This window comes from Populus euphratica, unplaced genomic scaffold, assembly GCF_000495115.2.
Source record: "Populus euphratica unplaced genomic scaffold, PopEup_1.0 scaffold153.1, whole genome shotgun sequence".
Taxonomy (NCBI): Eukaryota; Viridiplantae; Streptophyta; class Magnoliopsida; order Malpighiales; family Salicaceae; genus Populus; species Populus euphratica.
Window position 1 is genome coordinate 553,212 of NW_011499953.1, and position 15,424 is coordinate 568,635.

The 15,424-nt window shown below is 36.2% G+C and overlaps 3 protein-coding genes and 1 long non-coding RNA gene across 5 annotated transcripts; 1 reads left to right on the top strand and 3 right to left on the bottom strand.

Annotated features, from left to right (window-relative positions):
- Positions 1 to 2,503: 2,503 nt before the first annotated feature.
- On the bottom strand, positions 2,504 to 4,112 carry LOC105138169 (uncharacterized). Of its 2 annotated transcripts, XM_011044191.1 has the most exons (5): positions 4,022 to 4,112; positions 3,733 to 3,840; positions 3,180 to 3,379; positions 2,630 to 3,028; positions 2,504 to 2,584 (listed from the first exon to the last, which is right to left on the bottom strand). In XM_011044191.1, exons 2-4 carry the CDS (start codon positions 3,820 to 3,822, stop codon positions 2,746 to 2,748), a joined length of 573 nt encoding a protein of 190 aa, XP_011042493.1. In that variant the 5' UTR covers positions 3,823 to 3,840; positions 4,022 to 4,112; the 3' UTR covers positions 2,504 to 2,584; positions 2,630 to 2,745. The 2 variants fall into 2 exon arrangements, with proteins under 2 accessions (XP_011042493.1, XP_011042492.1); XM_011044190.1 differs by lacking the exon at positions 4,022 to 4,112 and having other exon boundaries at positions 3,733 to 3,846.
- On the top strand, positions 3,821 to 4,121 carry LOC105138168 (uncharacterized). The gene is made up of 2 exons (XR_844728.1): positions 3,821 to 3,904; positions 4,022 to 4,121. It is a non-coding gene; the product is annotated as an uncharacterized LOC105138168 (long non-coding RNA).
- Positions 4,122 to 5,372: 1,251 nt separating this feature from the next.
- Positions 5,373 to 8,011, bottom strand: LOC105138170 (uncharacterized). Its single transcript, XM_011044192.1, has 3 exons — positions 7,790 to 8,011; positions 6,098 to 6,303; positions 5,373 to 5,914 (listed from the first exon to the last, which is right to left on the bottom strand). Exons 1-3 carry the CDS (start codon positions 7,877 to 7,879, stop codon positions 5,659 to 5,661), a joined length of 552 nt encoding a protein of 183 aa, XP_011042494.1. The 5' UTR covers positions 7,880 to 8,011; the 3' UTR covers positions 5,373 to 5,658.
- Positions 8,012 to 8,730: 719 nt separating this feature from the next.
- Positions 8,731 to 15,160, bottom strand: LOC105138171 (uncharacterized). The gene is made up of 9 exons (XM_011044193.1): positions 14,750 to 15,160; positions 14,454 to 14,630; positions 13,658 to 13,776; positions 13,367 to 13,407; positions 13,209 to 13,261; positions 12,954 to 13,106; positions 12,289 to 12,533; positions 10,297 to 12,020; positions 8,731 to 10,081 (listed from the first exon to the last, which is right to left on the bottom strand). Exons 1-9 carry the CDS (start codon positions 14,806 to 14,808, stop codon positions 9,146 to 9,148), a joined length of 3,507 nt encoding a protein of 1,168 aa, XP_011042495.1. The 5' UTR covers positions 14,809 to 15,160; the 3' UTR covers positions 8,731 to 9,145.
- Between the last annotated feature and the right edge of the window lie 264 nt (positions 15,161 to 15,424).

Consider the following 15,424-nt stretch of genomic DNA (forward strand, 5'->3'; position numbering starts at 1 on the left):
TTTTCCAATTGATTTCTTCTCTTATCATTTCATTTCAATTTTTCCCTTGATATTAAATTTTAACTCCCTTAATTTTAATTTAACTCATTTTATTCGTGGGTTGGTTAGAATTTTTAATATTTCATGAAGAATTTAGCTAGGAATTTGCAAATATCCTAAGCCAAAAAATCCCAAATTAGTTGAAAAATAAAATTCAAATTGAAAAGAAATCTCTCCCTAACCTTGATCTATCTTTTTAGATGATATAAAACAAAAAAAAACTTTAATAACACTTATCTAGTTAAAAGGAGTACTTTGACATCGTGTTTGATCATTTTCATCAAAGAAATCAGACTGATCATTTTTTTTTTCATAATATTTATAATTTTTTTTCTCCTTCTCTCTCAAGCTTATGGATCAAAACATGAAGGAAAAAAATTATGAACCAAAATATAAAAATCTTGTAAAATAAGGACTAAAAATGAAAAAAAATTCCAGGTACTTTAAGATGCTAAAATCTCGCCACAACTATAGTGGAAAACAACAACCTAGATATTTGTTCAGTTGTCATATTTGATGCTTAAAGTTTTTATTATATCTAATCAAGAAAATTAAACTTGATTTTTCCAAATCAAGAACCAATTTAATGGAAGAACCTTTTTGAAAGACCATGACTGGGATAAATCACCAACCCTAACCTTCAACTAACTAAACTTGTAAAGATAAAATTGAAGAAATAATTAAGTGATCGAAAAAATAATAAAAAAGGAAATTGTGTGGAGTCCACATTAAAATATCGAGCTATCTTAGTGTTTTCTTAATTATCAATACCATTTTTGCATCGTGGCCATCATTCCAGCTTTTATTTTTTATTTCTCCAATTCGGCTTTTATTTTTCTTGAGGTCAGAATATATTCTTCGCATGATTGAGCGACTGAGTTACATCCCCCTTGGTACAAGGGAATGCACCCTATCCTCTGCTTGTATCTTCACAAATGAGATGTAGGCCACTGCTTTACAGTACTATTGATTGTTTTTAAATATTTTTTTTTGGTTTTTTTAATATTAATCAAAACAATATAAAAATAAAAAAAATAATTCAAAATAAAAAAAATTCAAAACTTTTAAAAACACCAGCTAAAATGCTGTACTAAATGGATATTTAGTAAGTGACCTATTCTTCCCTTACTGGTTCTTGTTTGTATTCGATTCTAGAAAATGCATGCCAAATTATTTAATATATTAAATCAATTCTAATTAACTAGCAAAACCAACAAAATTAAATGGTCGGATTCAGCTTCTTAAAACATCTAAATATTCAGGTTCTCTTGCTGGCAAGATTTGATATAGGAAGGAAGCCTCCTGCTGACTACCTGAACATGCTGTGCTCTGCTTATAGCTTGAATTAGATACAGAATACATGATTAACAATAGTATTATGAAAAATTATACAACTCATGTACATGGAAGCAGATTAGATTTGAGTTTGACAAAGAGGAACACACCACGTGGCTTGATTCCCCGCGGCCTGTGCTAAGCTTGGAATGGACTCCTTGTTTATACAGACAGGAAGAGGAAGGAAATGTGCGGTTGTGAGTCTTGTGACAGTGATATAACATGCTTTCCACTCAAGTTTTTAATATTCCCTTTTTCTTAAAAAAAAAGAAAAAAACCTTCATGGCATTATAACCTTTCTGCATGTTCTGTTCTGAGAGGGATGGTTTTTTTTTTTAATTGTCCGATAAGAAGGATAGACAAGCGGGTTTTTTTGTTTTTTTGAAGGGGACAGCATTAAGATGGCTGTTTGTTTCCTACAATTATAGCCCACTCAGGCTGTGAAATGGGTAGTGGTTCAGTGACTGTAAACCCATGGCTCGAGCTTTGGTTACTGGGCCATGGACCATGGATAACTGGGCTGGCCTTAATTGAAAAACCCAATTGGAGATCCTGCTTTGCTAAACTTGCCATTTACTTCCTTGCCTTTGAGATTTTTTAAGAGCATCAAAATATTAGGTTGGGATCCTGTATTTTTTCTTCCACAATATACACATGATGCTTGCTCGATGGAAGCTCTTGAGATCTGTTTTGATTGAAATGGAACCTCTTAAAACTAATTGAACGATTGAGATTTAACTCAGAATTCTTTTCATTATAAGATGATAATTCATTCCTCTTGTAAGGTCCCTTTCTTTCTTTATGCAAATCCATGTAAATGGAAAGGGAGAAACAAATCTTAGAAACAAATTCCTATTCTGCTTAGTAATCGGTGATCAGCCAAGAGATACAACCGTGTTCTTTGTAACGAGAAGGCTTTTGTTCGAAAGGGGGTTGCCGCATTGAATAAAGCTATGTTTTCGGCCTATCAGGATAGCATAAAAGAAATTCACGATGTTCAGGGATCACTGGTATAAATCGAGGCAAGTGTTTAAAGAGGAGAGAAAATGGGGGTGAGAGAGGATCTCAATCCCAGAGGAAGCAAACAATGTAAAAGATCAAACAGGTTTTTTATTAACAAGTAGAATCATTGAATAAAGAGGTTAGATTTATAATGAAGTCGTCTGCATTCTATTATGTATTTATAGTTACAAAAGACTACAATGATCAGGAATATAATTTCTACGAACATTAATAGCATTGCACAATATCAGGAAAGGACTATAATTTCTAAGAACATTAATAGCATTGCACAATATCAGGAATCGATGTTGCTAATAGAGTTTCTCATTTGGTGTTCTGCATTCCTCAACAATTTACACCAGTCAGGGTTTAATTATGTTGATCACCTTGATTAAGTGAAGTGTAGGTTCCCAATTCACAGCTGCTGCCACTGCCTGTCTCAAATCCTCCATCGGTGCTGAAAAAGCAGACATAGCTCATCTTGGAAACTATGCTGGTGATCAATATGAAGGCTGCTCCTGCCTCAAAAACTCCCGCGCTTAAGGTCTGGCAATGAAGCCCATCAGTGCCTGATATGGTCCTGTATTTGGTGTGTTGAGCATTCTTGATTGCACCACCCAGTAAGCATGCCTCAGCAATGAAGAATGTAATCCTGATTTATCATACCATGTTGCATATATTTTTTTTTAAGTACCAATAGTAGCATGGAAACATTGTTGCACTCATAATTAAAATCTATCAACCACTTTAAAGATAGGATTAAAAGATTCTGATAACTTGACTTGCTATGATCACTTACTTACCAGCTTATTATGGATGGGATGACAGCAGATGTCCTACTACCTCCATAGTTCATACCCTTTCGAAAGTAGGAGCTAGCACCCATTGAGAAAACTTGACTTGCCAAGAGTAAAACAAATGCAATAGCTCCCAACTTTGTTGCAATGTCTGCGCTGTAGACGCAGTAGCTATAGATTGAGTCACTGTCAGTAGCAGCCTTGGCCTGAAAACAGAAAATAAATAAATTATAATGCAATTAGTATCTTCTGGGTTTTAATTATTAAACATTCAGTTGTTGTTAGAGCAATCATATACAAAAGTATTTCAGAGAAAATCTCATTGTGTTCGCTGTTAAATGGATTCTGAAACAGTTTGGGTCTGCCCTAGATGTATTAATTATTTCTCAATTTCTTTTTTTTATAAAGGATCAAGTTAAATGCTGTCGTGATCTTCAATATATTTTTTTTTTTTTTAAAGGATCAAGTTAAATGCTGTCGTGATCTTCAATTTGGCTCATAATAGACAAGACAACATCATTGCAAGGAGTGGAATAAAGAGGCAAGAAGCAATACTTACAGTACTTCTCATATGTTCAGCTGCAAGGGCAAGGACAAAAGCAATGAAATCAATGGCAAAGATCGCCATGAACACAAGTGTTGATGCCATTGCAATCCCCACCCACCTCTCTCAAGCAATGAAATCAATCAAATCAGCTAGGCTTTCTCTTTGGGGTTTGACAAACATCAAAATATTCGAAATAAAATTAGCGGTTTTGAAACACAATTGATTAAACACAAAAATCTAAGGTTAATTGAGAATATCAAAGGAAAAATCATAAAGTTCTTGGGTTTAGGATACAACTAACCAATTTATTTCCTTGTGAATGAGCAATCGATCCGATAGAATCCTTTCAGGGTTTTGATTTTGGTTTAGATACGGTAGGGGAGCACAACGAAAGGAAAAAACAAAGGAGTGGGAGAGTTTATCGGTTTGATTCTGTGTTTTTGTACCATTGATCTCTTTTTTCCCGGTGTTTTAAAATGGATTCATACGCCAACCCAATCCTTACAAGTTTGATGTCATTATTTCTAACCCAATTTGATTTACTTTTATTATTTATCCAAGAATTTAATTTTTATAAATTTATATGCTCATTCACAACAATTGCAGGAAGAGAGACTTTCTATATAAAAAAAAAAGTGTTAAAAGAGTTCAAGTTGTTGTACTTGCCGATTTACAAGTTTCTCCTTCCTCATCTCTTATAAATACTTACAAATAAATTTTGTACATATTTTATATTATTATATTACATATTATTAAATTTTTTAACTTCAAATATATTTTATAATAACAATTCTAATAATAAAAAATATATTTAATTTATAATAAATATAAATTTATAAAATTAATATATTTTACGAGATAAAGATTAATTTATATGTTTAATTATCGAAATTAAAGTTTAACAAAAAGAGATTTGATACTCATGGTTTCTTGATTTTGCTCTTTGATAAAAGAAATAGGGATTTGTTGTTTTTATTGTGGAGTGTTTTTGAACAGTTCACTCAAATGAAAACATGGACAAACACCAACCTCTCAATTCCCAATTTTTTCTCCAAATTAAAACCCTAATAAATTATTATCAGTAGAGAATATAAAGCCGTGATAAAAAAATGATCGGATTTGTTAGGATGAACCAAAAATTCGTCGACAAACGAAATTGAATTGTTTCATATTGAACTTTTATTTTCTGCAAGGGGGATCGATCCTTCACTACTTCAGTAAAAAGAAATTGAGGGGATCCTTCACTACTTCAGTAAAAAGAAATTTTCACTTGCAAGGCTTCAAGTTTCTTCTAATAACTCTTCATACCCTCCCATCAGATGTTGAGTTGAATCAACAAATACAAACGTGAATCTTCATGGATGAGAAATTTTCCTGCAAGGGGGCTGTCCTTTCTTGATCTGGTTTTAAAATTTGAACTGACCATCCCATAACAAAGACTTTTCGCGTTGTTTGTTTCGCGCTTTGAAGATGCTTAGACCAGAAAAACGCGGGGATTCTTTATTGAACAGGCCTAGATAAGATGCTATGTGATGTTAGATTGTAAAGCTTAGACGTTCATTCCTGGGATCGACGGATAACAGGATTTCTGTAGTAATTTGAGATGAACCTGCAATTCCTCCATGCAGGGACCCCAGAAGAAGAAAAAGGGACCGGCAACACCAGTGAAGATCATGTAAATTGTTTCATGTTCAACAGGGAAACATCACCTATTCCTTATGCGCTACGTAGATACACAAACTGGAGTCTCCTATTATTGATAGGTATGGGACAAAAAAATAAAATTCACATCATGTTTAAAGAAGGAATAAAATCTTGAATATGATCTAAGATACAAACTATCACAAACTGAATTGAACCCTTAATGCAACCTAAAAAAGAGGCCATGGAGGAGGCAAATTGATGTAGAGAGCTATGGTTACATCAGATTTACCCAGATCACTTGTAGGTTCCCATACCCACACCAACGTCTCCACTGTATGGACGGAAGCTGTCACTGGCCTTGGAATAGCAAACATAGTAGAACTCGGAAACAATGGCAGTGAACAAAGTAAAAGCAGCTCCTGCTGCAAAAACCCCCTTCCTCAATGATGGGCAATCCAGGTTTTCACCGAAAAAATTCCTGTACCTGGTGTGGTAGGCATTCCTTACTGAACCCGCAAGAAGGCATATCTCAGCAATGAAGAAAAACACCCTGGAAGAGGACAATTGGAAAAGTTCAGAAAGAGATAACATGGGTTCTATAAGATACATTGAAAGAAATAGACCTACTAATTTTAGCTTGCTCACAAAAACATGTTTATGGATAAAGGTTAGCAGCATCTATGTTCAATAATGGATACTTTTCATAGTTCAGCTTTGGATTAGCATCACCTACCAGCAGGTTATAAACAGGATAACTGCCCATGCCCTAGAACCTCCAGGACTCAAAGGCTTGCCACAGCAGAAACATTTACTGGCAAACATAATAAGGACTTGGCTAGCCAATAGGAACAAAAATGCTCCAACACCAAAGCCAGATGCAATGTCTGAATCATAGATGCAGTAACTGTAATTTTTTTCAGAATCTGGTTGGACAGTGGCCTGCAAAACAAGATATTGTAAATTTGTTGCTTCATGAAAAATCAACCACTCAGCTGCCGCCAGGTGATTGCCATAATAAGAGGTCTACCAGACATGTTACAATCTTGGGGAGCATTTTGAGTAGTTCTCATATAGATCGCACCACCAAGCAGTATTAAAATCTATTAAACATATTGAGTTTCAAGATATAATTTTTTAATGTTCAATCTCCAGGTTGTCTATAATGACTCATTGTAAATTAGTTGCGTCACTAAAAATCAACCACTCAGCTGCCAATAGATGCTTGCTATAATAAGAGGTCTACCACACATGTTACAATCTTGGGGAGCATTTTGAGTAGTTCTCATATAGATCGCACCACCAAGCAGTATTAAAATCTATTAAACATATTGACTTTCAAGATATAATTTTTTAATGTTCAATCTCCAGGTTGTCTATAATGACTTCTTGTTTAATCTAACTGCTGGCAAAAGGTTGGCAAAGGTAAAGAAAGTGAAGAAACTTGATTTTTGGAACTAGATTTACATCATCAAGGGCCCCAGAAAAGGAAAACCCACCTCTCATCAACTTAGACAAGCACAGCTATTAGCAACTAAACTATGTGATGGCCAGGGAAGTTATGTGTACTGGGTGAAATATAAGAATCAATCTAGATCCTTCTCTCTCCTTGTGAAATTGGTAGCCAGTAAGTGTCGATCAATAACAGGGTGAAATAGATACCAGAATATCATCCCACAGACACTTTGGGAAAAGGTTCTAAATATGCTCCAGGTTATAAATAAATTTTGCAAACAAAATCTGCCTGGAAAATTTTCTTTTTCCTTTCCATCTCATTCAAACTTCAGTTTATTTCTAGTAGTGTCATGGATATATGTGGTGAGAAAGGAAGTGATTTGCTGTTTGCATTACTAAAAAGTCCAAAACACTATTCATATAAACAGATATGGTAATTTGATTGCTAATATACTTTCAATACCAATTCAACATTGAAGATTTTGCTTCATCAAGTCAAAAATATTATTGCATCTAGATCTGCTAGTATGAATCCCAAAAACACTACCAATACCCCTAGCCATATGATTTCCAAGAAAATCCGAGAGAAAAGAAACAAAAAGGGATATGGTGTCGCTCACAGCCATACCATTAACAAAATGCACAGCTTAAGTAACAAAAATAACAGAACTTATTCTTGCTCAATTAAACGTATTAAACATTTTCAGATAAGAAACTGAAAATTCATGTCAGTTGGTTCATAGTCAATCGAGATTCAGTATTTCTTCATTTTCTTCACAATTCTTCAGATTTAGTACTTCTCTCTCTTATTATTTCATTTTTCTTGAAAACCAACAGACCCCTCTAGCAAAACCCCAAAACCTCACATTTATATCTTCAAGAAAACCAGAAACCACGAAAAAAACAAAAGATTGCCCAAACGTGGTACACATAACCAAGGAAGTTAAAGAAGGGACTATAAACATATACTTACAGTGCTTCTTCTCTGCTCAGCTGCAACAGCCAAGCCAAATGCTATGAGATCGAAGATAAAGACAGTAATCAACAGTAGTTTCGAAGCCATTGCAAAGCAAATTTACTACACTCTTCTCAGATCTTGCTGCTTTCTCTTTATTTCTCCCTAGCTTCTTCCCTGCCCCCTCAGTCCCTCTTTCTCTAAATATGCAAAAAGACCACTATGCAAGCATAGAAGGAATAGGGAAACTAGAGCCATTACCAAAAAAAATAAAAAATTAAAAAAAATAGAAAACCTATAAAGAAATAGACAGTATACCCAATTCAGTTCATAGAAAATGGTATGTCACCAGCCAATCGTAAAGTTAGATGGAAGGGTGTTTTGGGAATTGCATGTTGATAAAGAATTTCTGTTTTTGGTACATTGTAATAAAGTATTTGGCAGCTTAAGCGATTTTCGGGAGCGCGTTATAATCGTGTTTTTTAAAATTTTAATTTAAAATTATTATTATTTTATTATTTTAAAATTATTTTAATGTATTAATATTAAAAATATATCTTAAAAAATATAATATTTTAATATTAATACATTAAAAGTAGAAATGAGTTAGAATGGACCCAGCTCGATGCGACTGATTGTCGGTGAAGCAAAGAACTGAATCTGATGCTTCCGTAGAGTAAAGCCTACGCCCATATTATTATTATTATTATTTTTTATTATTGTTATTTTTTTGTTCTTTCAAATAGATGGGAACTTGGGGTGGCATTGCTCTCAAGTCTCAACAAATTTCATAATGTCTCGACGGCTAATCAACCGCCGGTCCCCTGTAAAGCAAAGCATGGCATTCATGCTTTGAGTGGCCATCAACAAACAAACTTGCTTAAGTAATCTGTGCTTACGAATCTCCAAAGACTAGTTGTTCAAGATTAATAACTACCAAGGTAAAGAACAATGCCTCATGGAAAGTCACTAGTCCTCGAGAAAAATAAAAATAAAAATGAAGGCTTTGCAACAAATACTCAAGCAGCACCAAGGAGTTCTGGGTTTAACATACAAGCAGAGATTTGAATGAACATTACAAGAGTTTCAAAAACTATTTCTTGTACGATATACAGACGCAAAACACACACCAAATAAAAGAATAACTCTTTACACCCTCAACCTAGCAATTCTCAAACCTGATAAATTACAAAATAGACTCGCATGGCAGCAACACCAAAGGCCTTATTATGTATGAGAGTTAATTCCTGGTCTCGCTTCTGTTGTTTTTGGGAGGGGGGTAACTGTTGGCTGGGGAGGGTACCTGGTTTAACTCAACAGATATGCTGCATCACCTAACCCTTGTTCACAAGTCCAATCACTTGTCCTGTGGGATCAGTTTGCAGCAGTGGCTCGGCCTTTCCTTCCAAACAAAAGAAGCTTTCTAAACCCTTTTGCTACTTTAGGAGAGTTATCGTCACTGTTCCATTTCTTCCTGGAGTGGATTGGTTCTGGGTTTATTTCATCAGGTGGTGGGGTCGATATTTCTATTTCAGGTTTCTCAGGTGACTCCAAAATTTCACTGAATCCACCATTTTCTCTGATATTGACAAAGCATAGGTTCAGAGCCTTATTTGGTGACTCTGGCACATGATGTATTGTTGTTTCAGATGTGCACTCACCATGATCATCTGGTGTTTCTATGTATTCACAAACAGCTGGAGCTACTTTAGAGAACCCCTCGTCACCTGCAGATGAGTCTTTGTGGAGAGAATCACCATTGCAGCCTTTATCATCTAAGCTATCTCCTGAAATCATATTTCCTGCATCATTTTTTGCGGAAGAAACACTCTGCAACTCCTTGATATCTTTGAAATCATTAATTCCTTCTGCAGATTGAGATGCTTGTGTCGGTATTAAATCCACAGGCTTCTCTGCTGTGGGTATTGTTCCATCCTTCTTTCGGTTGATGTCAGACTTGACCGTGTTTGGACTGGTATTTCCAGCACCAGCAGCCTTCTGTGATGAAATATTTGCCTTCAAGGTTGCCTTTTTGGGTTGGCCAGCTTTTGATTCAGTTGATGGCAACTTTGGGGTTGCCCGAGCAGTAGCAAGGCGATCAATAGTGGAACTCCTAAAGACTGGTTTCTTCGTATCTTGGGTTGGAGATTGGGTTTTAGGCTTCTCATTCTTTATAGAAATTGCAGTAGGTACTTTCCCTACAGGGATTCTCTTAGATGTGGCTGGACCACTGCCACCAGCACTCCTTTCTGCAATTCTCTTCTGACGTTCAATTGATAACTCCTCCATTCTCTTCCTGTTTTCTTCTTCCTGTTTTCAAGTGGTAAAATAAAGTGTCAACCAAAAAAGGGAGGTTAAGTAATGGTAAAGTGAACAATCAAGTCAGGAAATTTTGTTTAACGGACAGCATCTAACAATTTCAGATACAATGAAACTCTAGTATGATTTCTCTTGCTCCAGTTTCCATCAAGGGAATGAAACAAAAGAGAAATGCTTTAATGCTAGCTTAAATCTTTGTTCAATACCTTCTCAGATTTGCTCTTCAGAAGTGTGGTTCTGCTTGCTGAAGTTGGTTTCTTCGTCCTTGACATGATGTCAGATTTGCTCCTACCAAGAGATCCATTAGGAACTTTTGACCTGGCTTCTTTACCGGCAACTTTTTTACCAGGATTTCCACTTTTTTTGCCATTGGTGTCCATACTGTTAGAAGGAAGCTTATCCTGAGCAGTATTTGTTTCATAATCCATCTCCGGAGTCCAAGATGGTAGAGCATGCTCAGCAGCTGAATCCCGCCCAAGCACCATGTAAAGGTCATCTGGTTCATGGACATCAAATACCTTGGATTTATCTAGCGAAATCTCTGTTCTACCATTCTCATATTGAGTAGCTCCAACTACATCTGGAGCAATGCTTATGTCTGTCCGTAATAGTGAATCAGACTGATCATCTACTAACGGTCGAGCTTGGATCATGAATGAGTCATCCACTAATACATCTTTCTTATTTTTCTCAGTTTGGAAATGCTCACCAGTTAATGATGAATCATAATCACAACTGAATGCTTTACGGTCTCTGTGATCATCCATGTTTACTGACCTGTCCAGTTGGCTGCTAATAAACCAATCCCCTTCTTTTATACTTTTGGGTATTGAAGATTCAGTGGAGTAATCAGCAATGATAGGATAGTTCCCCAATTCTCCAGCTCTTTGAGAAAATAACAACTCCTCATATGTGCTATCCCTTTTCTTTATCATTGGGTGGGCATTTGCACCAGCTTCAAAGTTTTCAATACGAGATTCACCTTCATTACCAGCCTCCCTCTTTGTTGCGATGAATGAATCATCTGATAATGTTCGATGCTTCCTTATTCCCTTGGATCCCAGGTTAAATTCCAATGACCTTCCCTCCTCGTAGCTCTTAGCTGTAATGTCATCTCTCTGAATCTGTGGAGCATCAGGTTCAATTCCAAAAGAGTTCGGCTCTCTTTCTTGCATGAGAAGGCTCTGAAAAGCACCCCAGTGGTCCTTTCCTTTTTCTCCATCAAGATTTTTTGCCATTATATTCTTGCCTTCCTGATCAATAGCATCATTTGAACCATCTATAGTGCTGTGCTGTGATTTCTTGTGTTGCCGAGAGGTTGATTTATGCCGTCTCTCCAATGAACCAACAGCTTCCTGTACTTGCTGCTTGAGAGATTCTCCATCAATAAATTCATCCTCATCAGATGTGCAGTCAGATATGCTGCCCTTTTCTCCATCCTTCATTGAAGTAATGTAATTGATGTTGCGAATGACAACCTTTCTTGAGGATTTCTTCCCATGCTTTTTCCTGTGCATCTTATCCACCAAAGACCTCCTTTTGTCACTTTGCAGATGTTCATCTGATTCAGTCTCTGAGCTGGAATCACTGGGCTCAGTGGATTGATCTTGACTAGAAGCTTGCTGTTCTTTACGATGAGAAGACTTCTTCTTGCTCCTGGAGGATGATTTACGATTTTCACGATTATCAGGTTCCCAGTCTCGACCAAGGCTAGAATCATCAACATTTGGAGGCCATTGCATGTTCCCTGGAAAATATGGAGACCCAACCCGCATACCAGGAAAAAGGTAGCCTTGATACGGGGGCATTTGTTGAAATCCAGGACCTTGAAAATTGTGCATGAACTGAGGATGATGGTTTGGCCATGGCATTGACATATGAGCTTTCCCATCAGTTGATTGCATCTGAGCTGATGGGGGAAAACCAGTATCTGTAAAGATATTCAGCTACTTCAAAGATTGGCCAATAGTACAATAGACCTTAAACTATTGCTAGCTCTCTAATTTTCATCAGCTATGGGAAATAAACGGGGCACAGATAATTCAGGGATAATGATCACCATTTACTTCCTAAATTGCGTGTGATTCTGGCAACAATAATGGCAAGGCACATTTGATGGCACTTACACCTAAATGCTCTTGCAGAGAGAGATTAATATAAACCACCATAGGTTCATGTCATGAATGACTAAACCATACCTGGGTTTTGTTCTAAACTTCCAGGACTTGTAGCCGAGTCTGATGCATCCATTGAACTATTCTGCTTCCCACCAGAGAGACCACCAATTTGACCAGGGTAATTTTCCTCGCCAGAAAGTACAATACCAGAAGTTCCCAGATAAGGCAATTCCAGCTGAGATGCCTGCATTGCTGCTATTTCATCCATCCAAAGCCGATCTTGATTCTTCTTCTTGCATAGTTCCATGAAATTTATGCATGCTTCCCTAAGTGAAATCAGATAGAGGTTTTAAACCTGGACTAAAATTTAAAGCAGGGAGCTGGTTTTGAATATAATGAGGTTGACTTTAGGTAATTCAACCACAAGTTGTTCAGGCCAAAAAAATAACATCCAGAATCTTGAAGATAAGAGAAACATCATAAAACTAGATTGTTTTCTTGAAATACAAAGTGACCATAAATAAATATGATTAAATGTATTCATTTACAATGTCATTCGTCAATGACCAGCTAAACTAGTTGGGAAGGGGTTCCAAATGGGTGTGTGGGCATTCCACTATGTGTTGCCCGATGACACCATAAAGAAAGACAAGGGTCATTACGGACAACAAATATGCTGAATGGCCATTGATTTTGTCTTATATTTTGCTGAATGGCCATTGATTTTGTCTTATATAGTTGTGTACCTTAAACGTGAAGCTCCAAAAGCATCAGCAAAGCAGATAAGATTGTTTATAAAGTCTGGTTCAAATCCAGTGACCAAGGCACGGGCATATGCCATTGCTTGCTCTTTGTGAAGAACAGCTTTCCTAGTTTCCAAAGCACGTTGAAGACGAACCCTGTTCAAGACCGGTTGAATAGTGAATGCATAATAATTTGATGGCATTTCAATCAAGTATATTATATCATCAGATATGGTGCTTCATAAAATTAAATATTACTTGGAATTTTCTTCTTGTACACCATCACTGCTTCCATTTTGATCTCCTCTGGACTAAAAAAACAAGGCATCAAATACAGTTAGAATTATGATTTGAGGATTTGGGAAAAAAACAAACAAACAAGGTCTTACACATGGAGTTTCAACTAAGTGGCATACCTTAGATGAGACAGTTGACTTTTGGTAATTCCCAGCAGCACCTGAAAGATTTTTCTCAAATCCAGGTTAGTTCAGTAAATGTGATGTCTTATGATCACAGAGAATTTGTCATGACAATTACAAGTAATGTGCAACCCTACTTTCCAATAAACCACCAACAAAAAGCAAATTCAGATTTATATCAACAGTTTAATGAGATGTAACCGAAAGTCCTAACATTGAGCTTCAACCATGAGCAAGGTAAGTAATCCATGCTATTACATTGAACAAAAAATATAGCGCCAAGCGTACCTTCTGAATCTCCATTTAATAGCTCATTTGATTGAACTGAACTCTCAATCTGCTCTATTTCTGTTTCTATTGTCACAAATCTCTCAAGAACTTCCGGTGAGCTGACAAACCTCACAAATCTGCAATGACAGAAACAAATCATAAAGTGACAAATGCACAAACTGTAACCAGCTATAAGGTCATCACTAGGAGATTACAATTTTTAAGCCACCAATTTGTCATAATTTAGATCCCAAACTCAGGGACAGTGAACTATGGCTAATAGCCTTTTTCAGGCAAATAAAAAGACGACCAAATTCACAGGTGTTTGGATCACGTAAGCCTTCAAAATCCAGTTCAAGATTGAAATACTTCATGTCAACTTTGATCTGTACTAACTTATCAACTTGCAACCTATCCAATCATGATAGCCACTCCAAATTCCAAAACAGTGATCTTGATTAATAATGAGAAATAAACCACAACATTTGACTCAAACACTAATCTCAAACCTCGAATCTACTAGCCACCGACCAACTAAAAGATCAAGCTTTTCTACGACTAGAAAAACCAGGATAAAAGAAAAGACCCCTCACAAACTCTACTATAAGTTGCCAGCCAAATCTCGTCAAATTGAGCAAGATTTACAGGGGAAGATGTTTGCCACATAATTTTTATGCCAGTAAATTTTTTCCGCGACTAACACTATATCAATTACTAGGACCATACCTCAATACAACAAAATATTTGCCACAAAATCAGATTATGCAGTAGTAATAAACAAGAAATAACAACATTCTGATGTGCAAGTAATTACCTTTGGAGAGTGGCTTTAGTGAACCAGAAGGCATTGGGAGACAGAGGACGAAGAGAAATGGAATACCCTCCTTTTGATATCTGATCTTTAGCAGTTTTTAAGTGTTGAAGGAATGGTTCTAAAAGCCCAGATGCCAATCTCTCATTCAAACCACCGGCATAAATCACCAGATCACACCTTCATGCAACACGAAAAAAAGAAGAAAAAGCAACCCACATTAACAAACACAGAAAGAAAAACATTTGAGGAGCATTAGTTGCAGTGTTTATGCATTTGGGTATTGAATACTAACGTACCTGGTTCTAGTGGGTGTGAGTTGAAAGAGAGCATGATCAAGAAAAGTTCTTGAATCCATTACTAGAAATAATCTTAGCGAGAGAGAGAGAGAGAGAGAGAGAGATAGAGGGAGAGCGAGGAGGAATGTGTCAAAAAAGGGTGTTAAAACTAAGGGTGGCTGATTTTACAGGTGGATTTGTCGTTACATAGCTTCATGTTTGGATTCTTGTATATAAAACACTACTAGAATACAAGCAAGACTTGATGGGAGCTAAAAATCACATGGCAAGATTTTTGAGGGAGGGACAGGCAGATGCTGGCTTGTGGTGGGAGACTGTGAGAGGGAGTTTTTTTTCCCGGTTTCAAGAACGTGGGTCCCATGTGAACTCGGGTCCCTCGTGAAATACCGACAGACACTCTCTTCTCAGATCTGATCTTTACCACATTAACTGACATTCAACTGTACAAAGAATGAAAGAATTACTCCACAACTAAAAAAACAGCTTTTTTTTTCTTCACCTTTTTTTCACAATCTTTTTTTTTAATTTTCAGTAAGCATTTTTTAATTAGTAATTATTTTTAAAATTTGATGATTTTCCAAGGAGATTGTTTTAATTTATCTTTTTTTTCCTTTCATATTTTATATAAATAAGTTTTATTTCAAGGATGTATATATAAAAATAAAATTCATGTCT